This window comes from Ascidiella aspersa, chromosome 4 (genome assembly GCF_963924565.1).
Source record: "Ascidiella aspersa chromosome 4, kaAscAspe10.2, whole genome shotgun sequence".
Lineage (NCBI taxonomy): Eukaryota > Metazoa > Chordata > Ascidiacea > Phlebobranchia > Ascidiidae > Ascidiella > Ascidiella aspersa.
This window is the reverse complement of record NC_139450.1, coordinates 10612116-10627565: the sequence shown is the minus strand read 5'-3', so window position 1 is coordinate 10627565 and position 15450 is coordinate 10612116. Positions and strand designations below refer to the sequence as shown.

The 15450-nt window shown below is 37.4% G+C and overlaps 1 protein-coding gene across 1 annotated transcript; it reads right to left on the bottom strand.

Annotated features, from left to right (window-relative positions):
• Positions 1-401: 401 nt before the first annotated feature.
• LOC146147157 (exportin-2-like) lies at positions 402-14357 on the bottom strand. The gene is made up of 22 exons (XM_083388545.1): positions 14200-14357; positions 13196-13353; positions 12366-12492; positions 12161-12281; positions 11892-12033; positions 11725-11781; positions 11526-11618; positions 10978-11145; positions 10529-10630; positions 10344-10437; positions 9367-9476; positions 8697-8874; positions 7972-8170; positions 6913-7114; positions 5871-6045; positions 5375-5520; positions 4956-5086; positions 3884-4051; positions 2583-2729; positions 1898-1995; positions 1035-1162; positions 402-602 (listed from the first exon to the last, which is right to left on the bottom strand). The coding sequence occupies exons 1-22, from the start codon at positions 14276-14278 to the stop codon at positions 516-518; spliced, it is 2910 nt and encodes a 969-aa protein (XP_083244671.1). The 5' UTR covers positions 14279-14357; the 3' UTR covers positions 402-515.
• Between the last annotated feature and the right edge of the window lie 1093 nt (positions 14358-15450).

The following is a 15450-nucleotide window of genomic DNA, read 5'->3' as shown; positions in this document are numbered from 1 at the left end:
CCAGATCAATTTAATGGCGACTACTACTCTTTGTGTTGTTGTGACTGAGCTCTTTAGAGGAAATCTGTCAGGTCTAGGTTACCTATTATAAGAGTATTAAGATCATATGAAATACCTCATTTTGGGGTTGAGGTATAAACTTTCATTTGCTAGCGGCGCCATTTTTTTTAAAAGTCAAATAGGAAAAAAATAAATAAAATATGGTATTTTAACTCTATTGCAATCTAATTCTGAACTCCTAATCCCTACAAAAACGAAGGAAATGTTGCTTGAATTTGTAAATCGCAGAATCACCCAATGAACGTCTGGCAGAATCGCATAAACGAAAACAACGTTTAAGATGCCGTTTTTGTAATGCAGCAAAAGTACAGGTATGACAAAACACAAGCAAGGGGCGATAATCAATTATTCAGGCAGTGCGGAAGTGGTGCGTCGAACTCCCGTTTTATGCGCAATCGTGTTTTTGAACTTGACAGAGAAGAGAAAGGGGGAGAGGGAGAAAATGGGCGGGGTTTTCAGGAAATCTGGACTTGTGCGGCGTTGAGGTAGCCTTGCAGGAATTGCCGGGCGTCGGCGGCGACAAAACCCAGCATACCTGGAACCTAAAGAAAAACATTGGCAGGTATTATAAATAGTTGACTGTTCAATGTATTGCATATAAAACAGGATGTTATTTTGTGATGTATGAATCTTTACAGAAAAAGTAAAAGATAACTCAACATTTGGGTATTAGCGACGGGTAAATATGCAAAACGTTTCTTAGTATTACACTACTGCCCGGATGAATATAAAACAAAAAAATACAAGCTAATTAGCTTCTACATTAACACCAAATTACTAGTAATCAAGTATAGTAAATAATTTTTAAATCGCAAAATATACTTGAAAAAAACGAAGAAAAATTTAAAATTCACAATAAATTAAAAAATCTTAAAATCTTCCTGGTCAAGTTTCACCAAGCTATAAGGGAACAGGCGTAGAGACGCATTTGGGCATTAGAGAGCCTTTCTTAGTCAAGGCGCAAATCAGCCTACCTTGCCGGGAAAGTGCTTCGCAAGGGATCCGATGCTTTGCGCCAGGTACAGCTTGGGGTTCTCGACAGAAACCGGGTCGTGCTCGCGTTTGCCGGCGAAAGCAAGCTGGGAGTATGCGGTCTGGTATCCTGAAAAAAAAACGCATTTGCGGCTTGAAGGACACTGTTGCCAAGGCACACCTAAGCGCTCGGAAATATTAAAACCTTGCTACATAGGACGATTCTTTGAGAAAAAATAAAGAAATCGGAGTCCACACAATATGACAAGTTTGTTTCGTCTAATTATAGGTTGATTTTGCCGACGATTATGAACAGAAGTTGGAGTTTTGACCCGTTGGTTCTTACGTTTTAAAAAATTCCCTGGTCCTATAGCATGGTTTATTTTTTACCGTGGACCACTAAACTTCGTTTGCTTCGCGTGGACAACGGTAGACAAAAAAATTTCAAAAAATGACGCCATATTGATGTCACAATACAAATAGACTTTATAAATTTGTTGATTTTGGTCCAAAAATAAAATAAATATACACTAATAATTCAATTAGGCCTTCATGGACCCCCTAAAGTTCGCGGACCCCAGTTTAAGAACCCCTGTCCTATAGTGATAAACTCACAACTAACATATTCCACAATGCTAGAATACTTGGATTATTGGTTGATCCAGGAGTGACAATCCTGTTTGTCATTTTTGTCCTATTGAGCCAAGAGTGACAATCCTATTGTATCTGATGGTTTGCGACTATAGTCTCCATTTTCAGTAACAAAGAACTTATTACTAAAATATTGCCAAATCCCTAATCACCGCAACAAATTACTTAAAATTTTGCCCCCAAAAAAACAATTATAAGCTGTAAGCAACTTTACCTGGCGTGTCTTCGATCTCGATGAAATGCTCGTCGTCTGGAACCGAGTCATCTTGTGGAAGCTCGAAGAGACCGATCACTGATTCGAGAAGACGCGGCCTGGTGAGAAACAAATCGTGAGTGGCCTTATAACAATCAAAACTCAATAGTATCGAGGAACAAAAGATAATTGTGATAATTTACGGTCAGACAGGTGACGCGGCATCAGAAAAAAAAACGCGCAATAAAACTTGCATAAATTCGGTTCAAAGAAAAAGGTGGGTCCGGAATGTTCGCTACGCATTAACGTGTAACCGAAGATGTGTTTGGGAACCAATACGATAATGTTTTATACTTGGTTGTTTTGTCCGCACATTTGTTAATCCCTATTGGGATATATGTGTATAATTTTTTTAATTCTATCCGAACATCAAGAAAAAACGTTGAACGTTTTTTGAACACAAACATAATATCAATTCGAAAGGAAAATAGACCACATGGCAAAACAAGGATAAATATTAAAAAAATGCTTTGTTTTACTTACTGCACTTTCTAAACACACAATCTAAGCTATACATTCTATCAACCAAATGTAAAGACTATTTAACGACTTTAGGACGTAGTCCAATAATTTTGAATTTGCAACTCAATTCAAGACATTCAAAGATTCAAAGAATTTCTGGCAAACCCGTGTAGGTAAAACGCACCACATCTGCGAGTAGTTTTCGTCGAACAGAGCACTGCATGACGTCAGCAACTTGGCAAAGCCGACCGAGCATATTTTCCGCTCGGTGGCGCCGGTGACCTTCTGCAGATCGCTAATAATGAGCTTTTCTAGAACCATTCCGAACATTCTGCGGAAAAACACGCGGTCGTTTTAAGGAGTATTTGCATATTCTGGGTTAAACCTACATTTGTAAGTATTTTCAACCTTTGTTTAACAGTCGCGATTGAGCCATGTATGATATTTTCAAATTAAAAAATAAATACTCTTACGGTTTCATGTTATCAGATTTCTAAACCTTCTCTATTTTTCAATTTTCATATTTTTTTTTGCTGACTGTAATTGTTTAATCTTATTTGATTTTTCATGCTTTCCTTTAAACCAGGGGTCGGCAACCTTTTGCTAGTCGCGGGCCAAACCAACCTCAGCAAGTTCTTAGCGGGCCATAATAAATTTTCACAAAAATTTTGTTATGAAAACGTGTGGTTTTATTCACTCTGAATCGGGGTCGGACCTAAATGTTTTATGCAATTTGAATAAAAATATCTATTTTATACTAAAAATTTACGCGCGAAAAATTGCGTTTGATTGGTTTAAATTGCCTTTCAATTTGCAAGACGTGACGCATTGCGCACACACAAAAGTTAAATTAGACACATTTCTGATACCCTTTGGTGTAATTTTATCATAAATAACCGAATTCATCGGAGAAAAGATTAAGTTGGAGAAACTTTCATTTTAGAGTGTTCCATGCTACGATTAGTTTCCACTTAGATAGTTTTTATGCGCACGGCCCTTTAGTCTTAGAAGACTCCCTCAAAAGGAAAATGTGTAGTTAAAAGTGGAACAAGACGACTCGCGCGAACCGCGAAAATTTTTTGCATTTTCGTATGGTTCAAAAAGTTAAAAATATGGTGTATGGCCTTGTGTCAAGTTTTAAAGAGGTCGCGGACCGGATGATTTTCACTGGTGGGCCATAGGTTGCCGACCCCTGCTTTAAACGATTTTATCACTGGAACTAAAAGGTCGTAAAATACAAAACTAATTACATTCGGAAAATCTTAGAGTTTAGTTCAAGCGTGAAAAAAACCCTATAGATAGAAAACACTTAATCAATAAACTATCCTAGGACTTCCGCCTTTTGTATTATGGCATTAAAAAAATTAGGTGAGCCTTAGTTAACGGCTCGTTAAAGGAGCTAAATTTAAACAAAAGGCCCATATTTCGTTATCGGCCACGTGACCACGGCCATTTTAGTTGCTTCTTGGAAGCGAGTCGACTCACTTCGTTTGAATCGAGTCGATCAGGTTCTGGAACGAGTCGGCCGAGTTGCGCACGATGTAGAGCGCGAAGAAGACGAGTAGACCGCGCACGAACTTGACCGTCTTGCTGCGCATGAGTCGTTGGAAGAGTAGCGAGTAGATTTGCTTCATTGAAGACTCGAGCGCCTCCCTGCGGAGAGTTTCAGGTCAGGCGATTTTTCGAAAATTATACGTCACAGCGCGATGTTGTCGAAAGACTTTTGTCAGTTTAATGCTGGCTTGGAATTTTTTTTAATGTAACACAGTCTTTACTCAACAGTCGGACATCAAATATGAATCGCGGATTGAGTTTTAAAGGACAGAGTAAAAACTCCTAGAGGACGTTGATATACTGTACATATCGATTCTTTAAAATGGGTATTATTTTTCAAATTGAAATTGATAAAGCAAAAACAAGTTTTCAGATAGATGACGGAAAAACATTTTATTGACGTTCTTCTTGGTCAAATAGAAACATTTTTTGTGTTATGAGATTTTCCTCACTTCTAAAGTCGGAAACAAAAAATAAATCGCAAAATATCTTTCAAAGAACAAAGAATAAACTCGACGACCTTTTTTTTCAAATAGGTATTATTTCACAAATTGGTAAAGCAGAATTTAGTTTTAAAATCACTTCGATTTGTCTAACACGAGTATTCCTTAAACTGCACTGATGAGGTGACCAAAGATACTCGACATGACCAAGCATATACACACCTGGTAAATTCTTCGATGTTTTCGTGAAAAATTTCTGAATGTTCGAAAGGCGGGTCGCTACACTTTTAGAGATTTTATGATTCTCGGGCAAAACGAAAGTAAAATTGACCAGTCAGCCACAGGGAGACTTCGGTGACAAAAACTACAAAGTTTCTTATTTCATAAAATTAGTAATTTTAAAATTCTTATTGTTTAAGGCAGGGCTGTGGAGTCCGACTCGGGACTCGACGGAGCCGGTTTGTTTGCTGGAGTCGGTAATCGGTAGTCGTAACCGGGTTATTTTAAACGCACTCCGCAGCCCTGGTTTAGGGGTGTTGAAGGAATGTGTTGCAACTCACGGCTTCATGTGCTCGACCATGCTGTTTAGGATGTAGAAGCCGTAATGGTCGTTTGCCTTCGATGCAATAAGCTTTTGAAACACCCCCAACACGTTGTTGAGCCTTTCCGACTGTGCGATGCTGTTTCCTGCCTAAAACAAAAATCATTACTTGATAATAGGGCGATTATTTTTTGACCTAAAAAAACTATATTTTGAACCATAAAATGGAAATTCATTGATTTAAACAACATATTGTTGTTTGAAGTGCTGCATTAGTGTCTTTTGCTTAGTTGATATTTTTGTCATTTTAAAAAGACAAAAAATACAAAAGTGTCAAAAAAAACAAGACGCTTGGTATTTAAGAAAAACGTTGTGTAAATATTTGAAATACAAGTTCCATAAGCGGCAAAAACAACCTTAAACTATTTTGTTTCTCACCTTTTCGATGAAAGCTTGCAATAGTCGAACCAGTGCTGGGATATTTCCGGGTCTTTCCCACAAGACGGGGGTTAAAAGGTGGGGGAAGAGTTCCATGTAGGTCTGGGGGGCAGGGGGCTCGTGCATCTCCAGCAGAAGAGACATTACTAAAGGCACAAATAGGACTTTAAATAAATTGCCAAAAAATATGTCTGTTTCGCTGGTTGAGAGATAATACTTCGTTAGTCAAATTAAATGTGGTCGCAAATCGCAATTTGATATCCTGCCAAACCAGATAGGCATTAATAAAAACTAGCACTAAAGACACTTGACATATATTTTAAACACATTTAACATTTGCTTTGTAAAAAAAGTAAAAGGACGTCAAAAAATAACAAACTGCATGCCTAAGTAGGCTGAAACCGTTACTTAAAAGTAAAACAAAAAACTAGCTACAATAAACTATGATCCGATATTATCGCACACCCGATTTAAAAAACACCCCCCACACACCAACCTTGGAAAACGTAGGGAATAAACTCGGTGACGTCACGCCTGAGGATGTCGGTGAAGATGCCGAATAGAGCCTCCTCGAAGGCGCCCACTGCCGACTTGTCCTGCTTGCAAGTGACCCGGATGCAGAGCGACAGCGCCTCGAACAAGTAGTGGTTGAAATGCGGCTTGTTCGGGTTCTAAGGATATAGATAGGGGAATGGTCGCGCATTCTTGGTTTTCGGTTAAGGAGGGGTTGTTAAACTGGGCTTGTAGATCCCATTGGGGTACGTTCACTACTTTTTGGGGGGTTCACGAGAGGTCTTAATTAAAGTGTATAATTTATAAATGGATATTTTTTCTCTAATGAAATAGGATTAAGTCAAAAACGCTTTGACCTATCCCCCCCCCCAAAAAAAAATAGGCACGATTTAGGTAACATATTTGCACGTATTCGACCGTAAAGGGTAGGTTTCATAAGTCTGCTTGCTTTATGATGTTAAAAATATTATGCCGATTCTGGTCCACGCGAATATAAACTACTCTTAAGGGTCGATGTTAAAAAGTTCAAGAAACCCTGGGTTGAGAAGGAATCTTTTCTTTTACTTTTTAAGTGAAAGAGGCTTAAAGTAAGTATTTTTATTTACATGGACTCCCTTGGAGCGTAAAAAATCGAATAGCAACCAGTGGTATCAACATTCGTCCCAAAATCATGGCGGTATACTGGTGTTAATTCGAAAACACACTTAAATGTGCATTTTATATTTTTAAATTGGAGAGTATTTGTGAATAACACAGCGTATTGGTATTCAACCGAATCTTTGTTTTTCAGTAAACATGACACCCGGAAATTCCCTTTCTATTAATTCGCGACAGTGTATTAAGTTATTAAACACTTATCATGGGTGGAAATATATAGGTGGACAACCAGCCGTGTGCCAAAGACGCGTTTAAAACAAATTCAAACCTTTAACTCAAGTCACGGCATTTTAAAACAGTACTGGACCAACTTTAAATGAAGCTGCTACTCCAGCCAAAAATACGACCAGAAAGCAAAAAGGGCCTACCTTGCTGACGACGAGGAGTTTTTGCGCGAGTCCGTTGACCAAGGTCGGCATGTAAGGCATGAGCAGGTCCTGGCCAAGTGAAAGCACTCGCATCAGGGTCTTCATCACGTACTCGTTCTCTTCCGAGCCTTCTAGCTGGAGACATGCGAAGATCTTCACCAGGAGGTTCTCCAGGTGCGGGCGTAGGTCTTCCTTGGTTATTCTGTTGCAATTTAAGGGCGAAAATAGAAAGTTTTTAAGTGATTTATCGAGCTGGCCTGTGTGGCGTATTTACAATATATTTGAACGCAACATAACAGAAGGAATAGGTAAAATGAAAAATTTGGTTGCGTCAAAATATACTATTTATATATCTCAGTTGATGTTATTTGTAGGATAAATATAATTTATTTAAGAACAACTAACGCCATAATTTACATTAACCAAAATGTCCATTCAATAACGTATGGAGTATAAATATAAACGTTGTAACCTGTTTACGGATGGGGTGAACCAAACTAGAATTGAAGCGTTGTATTTAATAGGTTTAAGTTGTCAATGGGGATGTGATAAATCCTTCTATTTCATTTGGGAAGGATGCAGGTTTTGTGATTGGTTTACGATCGATGTGTATCAGTTAATCAGTTTGTTAAGGTATAAAAGAATAGTTATGTACAATATTAAAAATTAACTAAATTTCATTAGTTTTATCTATTGAATATCGTTGACCGCCATAAGTGTGAAAAAGCAGCCTAAAATATTGCCAATTCCCTTAACCACTGTTGGAATGTCAAGACAAGTAGCATCTTTAAAGCACTGTTCGAATATGAAGACCCATTCGAATGTCAAGAGTGGCAACACGACGAATTTTCACGCTAGTTTTTGAAAATGCCCGAATGTTACTTTTTAAATAAACATAACAGAAGAGTAGCGTTACGAACAATTTCAAGAAACGAATTTTTAAGCTATTTTATTAAAAAAATTTCCGACAATCTCCATTTAGTCAGCGTCCAGCCTAATCGCATTAACGACAGGCCACCACCACCAAGTTTTTTCACAGTTCTAAACCGAATTGCTCACAGCGGCTTGTTTCCCTCCGCCTTGATCATCAGTATCCGCTCGATGGCGTGTGCGGCGTACGTGTGCACCACTCGGCTGGGGGAGGCCAGGTGCTCGACCAGTGACGTCATAACCGGTAGCAGGGCGGGCTTGCCGAGCAAGGTTCGGAAGGTGACAACGTAGCGGATCGAGCCGGCCTTCAGCACCGGCAGTTGCTGGACTGTTGAGTGAAAATAAGACAGCGTGTTTGTTTGTTTGTTTATATATGGCGATGGGTTGGATGTATTTTTTCAGACCTTTAATGTCCAAAGCATTTTTGTATGATTATAGATATTCATCTAAAACAGTGGTTCTTAATCGGAGTGCCGCGGCACCCTGGGGTGCCATTTCTTATGCCCAAGGGTGACGAGAGATATATGAAAATCTTTAAGAATCTGATTTTTGCTCAACTCTTACAACTTTTCGTGTAAGATTAAGAGTGGAATAAATTTAATTTAAACTTCCCACGTTCTGTAGAGTTGACGTGTTTTGTTCCAGTTTATCGTGATATTTTAGTAAAATACCTACGGAAAAGTCTTGTAAGGGTGTCGCAATCTATTTACTATTTCTGAGGGGTGCGGAAAGCCATAAAAGGTTGAGAACCACTGATCTAAAATGTAAAAATAACGGTAAAACAAAAAAAAAAACGATCCACAACCCAGCATTTAACAATGCAAAAAAAGATCGTTATCCTCGCGTCAACTCACCATTGGCCTGGTTGAGTTCGGGCAAGATGTGTCCGCTGAAGAACTCCTGCAAGTTGACCAGTTGGTTGGCCTGCGTTGTGCCATGTTTGGCCGTGGAACCCTTCTGCGCCAGTGACGTCACTAGGTAGATGGCAGCGTCTTTGTTCTTCCAGTTGGTGGCCGGGTTCAGCTTGTATTGCTGAACGTAATAATGAAGACTGTTTTGGAGCGATTTTTTTGCTGCATGTTTTGTTCGTTAGGCAGGCACAATTACTATCATTAACCATCGTTAAATGCCATAGCGAACTGTGTTATGATTAAACCTTCTAAAATATGCTTAATACAAAAAATGTAAGAGTTGATTTTTACCAAGCACCCTAAAGTCGGCGTTAATAATTAAAAAACAAAATTGCTATTTTTAACGAGATATCTCTCAAAACAAAAAATGTTATTTTTACCGAGATTTCTTACAAATTAAAAAATAAAATTGCGATTTTAAACGATATTTAGAAATTTTCGATTGAACACAAACGCAAACTTGTAACATTTTTTGTCAGAAAGTCGAACATAACATAGTAGAAAAATAATCCAGGAGAAAAACTGCTACAGTATCTAAATTAAGATTGTCACCGCATAAAATTTGTAACCACACGGAAATATTTTATACGGGGTTTATGCATAAAGATCCCACCTCCAACATGCTGGCGACGTACTGCGAGAATATCTGGGTGATTTGCGCTTCAAAATGCTTAGTAAAACCACGGACCAAATCGCAGGCAGCACGTCTTCGGGTGTCCACGTCTATCAATGCCAAAGAAATGTGATACATGTCAAACCGCACAGCCAAGCATTACTTTCATCTTTGAAAGAAGAAATAGAACTGTTTACAGCAGGGGTGACCAATTCAAACATGCCGGCGTGCCAATTTTTATCCTATAAGTTCTTCCCGTGCCAAAGTTTGGTAATATAATTCTTTCTAATAAAAGAAGCATTGTTTTTACAAATAATGAAAACGTGTAGTTAGCAGTGCGCATTACTGAATCTAAATGTCCGTAGGGGAGCTGACTTTTGCTTTTTGTTTGTTTACACCAAACTTTATAGTTATGTGAATGCTAGCCTCCACTACAATATAATGTTATAGTATTAGAAGTAATTGTTATAGTTGTCGTTATTGTAGCGATTGTTTTATATTGTGAATAAACAATAGCAATTGACAGTATAAAAAATTAGGTATTTTTTACAATGGGTTAAATAGCAAATTAAGTAATTTAGGAGGGCTTGCTTGCCATTTTTTATTTGTTTTGCTTGTTGGACACCCCTGGTTTACAGGTAATCATGGCAGCGTTGTTAGCTTAGATGTCAACACGTCTTCAGCAATCGACTACCAAACTGACCGCATGATATGTAGTGTTAACTTATTTGAGTATTCGTAGCAAATTTCGGAAGACCGTAATATATAAATAATATAATGCTGACATGTAAATGAAAATACAAACTATGCGCCTTGCTTGGCTAGCACTCATCTTTAAAGACAATTCAAGATGCATTACTGCATTTTTTTAAACATGACCAGCCATTGACTGTAAACTTAACGCAAGTAATCACTGACGCGGACTTGAACAAATCGTCCGACACAAAACACCAGTAATACCGAGCACAATAATTTACCCGATCCCTCCAGGTCTCTTCTGATGTATTCGTCCGGGTTGTCTTCGAACTGTTCTTCGTCAGAAGTACGAAATTCCATGTTTGGAACGACAACCTAATGGAATCAAATCGTATTAGTGCCAGGGTTCGATTACGCTCATACTTCTAGCTTTCAATAAAAGCTGAGTTGGTGGTTGACGCTTTACCTTTTCGCAGATGCTGACCAGAACGCCCTCGGCCTCGAACAGGGACTTGTACTGCGGCCTCTCGCACACGGAACGCAGAAAGCCAATTGCGTTGGCTACCAACTGCAAAACACAATACACGGGGCTAAGAAAGGAAGGCGTAGCAGCAAGTTTTAAACGTGATTAATTGGTTCGCGAAAGGTTAGCTTGATTTTTCTAATTTCTTAAGAAAACATTTATTTTGGACGTTGTTGTCCTATTGATTATCAACCTATGGTTTCTAGCCACATTTGTAAAATTTTAAAAGGATGTATTTTCTGATCAAGCCAAGTATACTGGCAACACACTTCACACTGGGCCTGGTACAGGAAATCAGCTACGGAAACAAAGCAACGGCAACTTTGCGTCATTATCCTTTCAGCAGACGGCAGCAGGCAAATAAACCAAGGCCAGAACAGGACGTCACCCACCAGGTCGTACTTGACTTCCTTGCCAGTGCTGACGAGCAGCGACAAAACGGCGGTGACGAACTGCGGAAGGTAGGGCGCGAACTCCTCGTCGTACTTTTGCGCGTACAAGGCGATGTTGTCGCAGATCTGCGACTTTAGCAGCTCGACCAGACCCGCTTCCTCGCTGTCCTGTGCACGGATAACAAACGTTTGTGGCGGCGGCTCTCAATTAACATTTAGTTGTTCGTAAACCGAACTTATACAAACCAAATACCACGTCCAAGTGTCAGATATAAACGTATTGTTTCACTAGTATTAAACCAATACTTCAAAAATATGTAGCATCGAAAATATGGTTTGGGATTAGATTAAAAACAAATATCCGTCTTCCTTAGTCATTGAAGCTTGTTTCCCTTGGGATACCACATAAGTGGTTAAGCCAGTCACAAGTATATGCGTCAAAACTATTTGAAGGAAACGTGTGACCAACCCAGGCAATAAAAAACGTGTGTATTTAGTAGGATATTAACGATTAACATAAAAAGCTACATGGCACTAAAACTCCCTACCGATGTGTGAAGCAGTTTGTTCTCAGTTGTAAGCAACATGTGGAAATGCTCCATCCAAACTTTCATGTGATCTTCAAAAAACTCTGGCAAATCCTGGAAAAAAAAAGCTTCAGTATTACCCAAACCCAGCTGTTCAATAAAGTGGTTATCATATTAATATGTTTCGAAATGGTATTCAAACAAAACAGAAAAAACATACCTGGTAATTAAGACTGTAGAACACCTTTGATATCAACACCAAAGAACTGAAAAGAATCTGAAAATACAGGTAAGCTGTAAGTCAGTCTGTTTTTATACATTCTAGTGCAATCAGGTCCAAGTCAGCTCCTGGTCAATATAAAAAAATGTTATCCAACAAATGGTAACCTTTAACGCCGACTTGTCTGCAGAGTGCTCAGATGCAAGCTTAATTGTGCTCTCAAATAGAGTTGTCAAGGGTTGGGCAAACCCCCCAAGGACATATTTAATCTCTTGCCATAACCTATCAGAGCGAAACTCATGGCGATATCTGAAACAAAATTAATATTAAAACACATCATTAAGCAAAAAAACTTATTTTTGATAAATAACATTTGTCAACACTACATTATAACTGTATATATGCAACATTAAACTCTAAATTCTTTAAAGTTCACCTTTTGAACAAAGAGTGAGCAGTTTGGAGAACTCCATTGATTATGTGGAAATCTCCAGTTTCAAACTTTTTAATCATGTCAGTAATTAGAGTGGGCCATTTGTCTGGAAAATCCTCTCTTCCTATATTAAAGAAAAAATGGTTTCAGTGGAAGGTTTACATCCAATGTACACAAAATTCTAATGAAAAGGAATTTCCATTCTCACCAATAATGCTTATGGCTTCGCTGAGTTGCTTTTGGTACTGCTCGGGACTGTGCAGCATCAATTCCACAATGTTGGCTTTGATGGCATTCCGATCTTCCTTGTGAATTTTGTTTGGTTCATCCTCAACCTAGATAGAATATAGAAAATAACATTATATCATTAATTCCAAAACCAATTTGTACATACAAAACAAATTCAAAAGGTTGTGGGTAAACTTTGTTACTATAATTTCCATTCAAAGTAGTAGAATCAATAAATGCACAATCGGGCACATTCAAAGAATATTTACATGCATATAAACAGTTACAAAAATGCTATAAGTTTCACAAATCTATTAAATATTATATAATTTGCTCTTTGTATCATACAAAAAACATTTAGGGGACATTTTTTTTTATAAATCAAAATGCTTAAATGCAGCCATGGAGTATCTTGAAATGCAGTAATAAAGCTTTATTCCAAAACATGAGAATTTTTTAATTTGATTTAATATATATTAGGCCATTCTTTATAGTTAGGCTTAAATGAAAACAGAAACTATATATTTACATATACAGACATTTTAAATATAACCACCCTATTTAAATTGTAGTTCAGACAACCTTAAATGATTGCAGATAGTCTAAATATATATACTGGTTCTGGTTGTATTAATACATTGAAACAATGAACTTGAATAAATGTGCAAATAAAACAACTCCCTAAGTTTTTAATTTTACATTCTTGGTTGTGGCATGAAATGTAGATGTTGTTACTCAAGAAACTTAAGAAAAAGCTCATTATTTTAAGTATGGCTAAAAATCGAACCAGGCTGTTAATAGGCGCCTTACTATATGCCAGTTTCTTTTTACAAAATTCTTGAAGGAAATTGCTGAAGCCATGGACACAGCTGATAATGATGCTCCTGGCTTGCTTCCATCTTCCACGATCTTCAGGAGCATCAATGCATATCCTTGGCTTTTTTCAACAGCCTCCAGAAACTTTTCAGCTGTAAAATTAACAAATGTGAAGAGAAAATACTTGAATTTTAAAGCAACATTTGAAATTGATAAACAGAAAGGGTAAGTACCATGGAACCAGAATGGTCAGCACAATCCAACCAGAAATTTTCTACAGATTACTAAATGTTATAATCCCAATGTCATAAAAGTATTTTACAAATTAATACCTGTAAATAATAGTAACTTTTCGAGGAAATCCACTAAAAAAACTTTTAGAAAAAATGTGTGTTTTTTTTGGAGTAAAACAAATTTCATGTTAGCTATGAATTTACTTTGTTGCAGTTACATTTTAGACTATCAAAACAAACCACTGTGGAAAGTATGGCAACGGCACCCGTAAGGCTTTTTTTTTAAACCCAACCTCCATCACTAAAAATCAAATATGCACCTGGTTTACATGGGAAACGATTTTGACTATTGGTGCACAAATTCATCCCAATTTTTTTAACATTTGTAATAAAAAATCAGTAAAAGATCTTTTTAGGCTTATGCTCAACTTGTTTATTTAACATTTGAATTATAAGTTTTTAAGTTGAATAAACCAAAATCATTTTAAATCAGCGAAAAAAATGATGTAACCAATTCCTTATAAGGTCAGGCCCTTCCTTTAACAGCACTACAGATTTCCGAATAATATAAGTCTTTAGGTAGCCAACATTTCCATTTCAACAATTCTTTTTATAAATAATGTTTGATCAAGTCTAATTCACTTAAAAGTTGTGTTTTGAAGGAGGTGTAATAGGAAATAAATTGGGGGACTAAAACAATTAAGTGCCAACAACGAGATAAATGTTTTAAATATCGTGAAAGGGATAATAAACATCGTTATTTACCTTGTCTTCTAGTATCGGCTTCTGGAGACAAAGTTTGCTGCAGGTAATTAGCCAGTGATTCGAAATCACTTTGAGACATATTGTGTTAGGAATCTATAAATGAAAAGAGTAGCAAAACCAAGAGGAAAGTTAACACTTAGGATAAGCAATAACCCGCAAAATCAACTTAAGGGAAACTAATCAATTTTCATCAAAAATTATCTCCCGGTTAAATGTGAAACCAGTCATGCGGAAAGTTCTAGAAAATATTATTTGTTTCAATTTGGTTTAATATTTTTTTTTAAATAATTTATCAAATATTAGGCAAGTATTATTAAATTACCGTTAGCATTAGACATAATCAAGTCTTTTCACTATGCTAACATAAAGAACAATCAATATAACACAGTTAACACTAAAAAATCATCATCGAAACTGTCTTTGAAATCCTACATTGTCGATTTGCCGCCGCTGGTCACGCAAGAGTAGTTTCGTTGAAGAAAGTTTCAAGTCATGTAAAATAAGAACAGGAACATTAATTAGCTGGCTTTGCAAAAGCGGTTAGTTTTGTGTTGCTTGTTTAAAGGCCTATGCAAAAAATCGTACACAGACATGTAAACTGTGGTAGCTGTGTCAATTGCTTATTCTGCAAATTTCATTTATTAGTTTTTTTTTAGTTTACTGATGACTTACGTAGCCAGTAGCCTATGTTTGTTTACTGTTTTATTGATTTAACGTACCCATTTTACTGAAAATTTTTTGGGCGCTGGTCTAGAACCCTACCATTTTCGTCCATGGCGTTTATATTTCTAACATTGTTTGAGTTAGTGTGCAAGTTATTTGTTTGAGTCAACATTGAAGTTTGAAACTATCAAAGAGCAGCGCTGGCCGAAAATCCTACCACTTTTATTTTAACAGTAACGAACCCACCCAAATGCTAACTCTCACCCTAACTCAAATATTGTTAGCAATATAACCCCCCCGGACAAAATGTGGTAGGACTTTAGACCAGCACGGAGCGCCCAAAGAGCCACTATGGAAAGAACAAAGAATGGCAAGTGTACCCGCGTTTTTTTAACAGACCAAACTTGTACCCCAAGAAATGAATCTGCACCCCGACTCTCTATCTGTTACACTAGCAGGTGCACTTTTGACCTTAGTTGCACCAGTGAAATCTCATCAAGGTCTGCTACTTTACTAACGGGTCGAAGGGGTGTTCAAAATAATTTCCTAAAATATTCTAAGACAAGGTTCCAAATCTAAAACCTACAA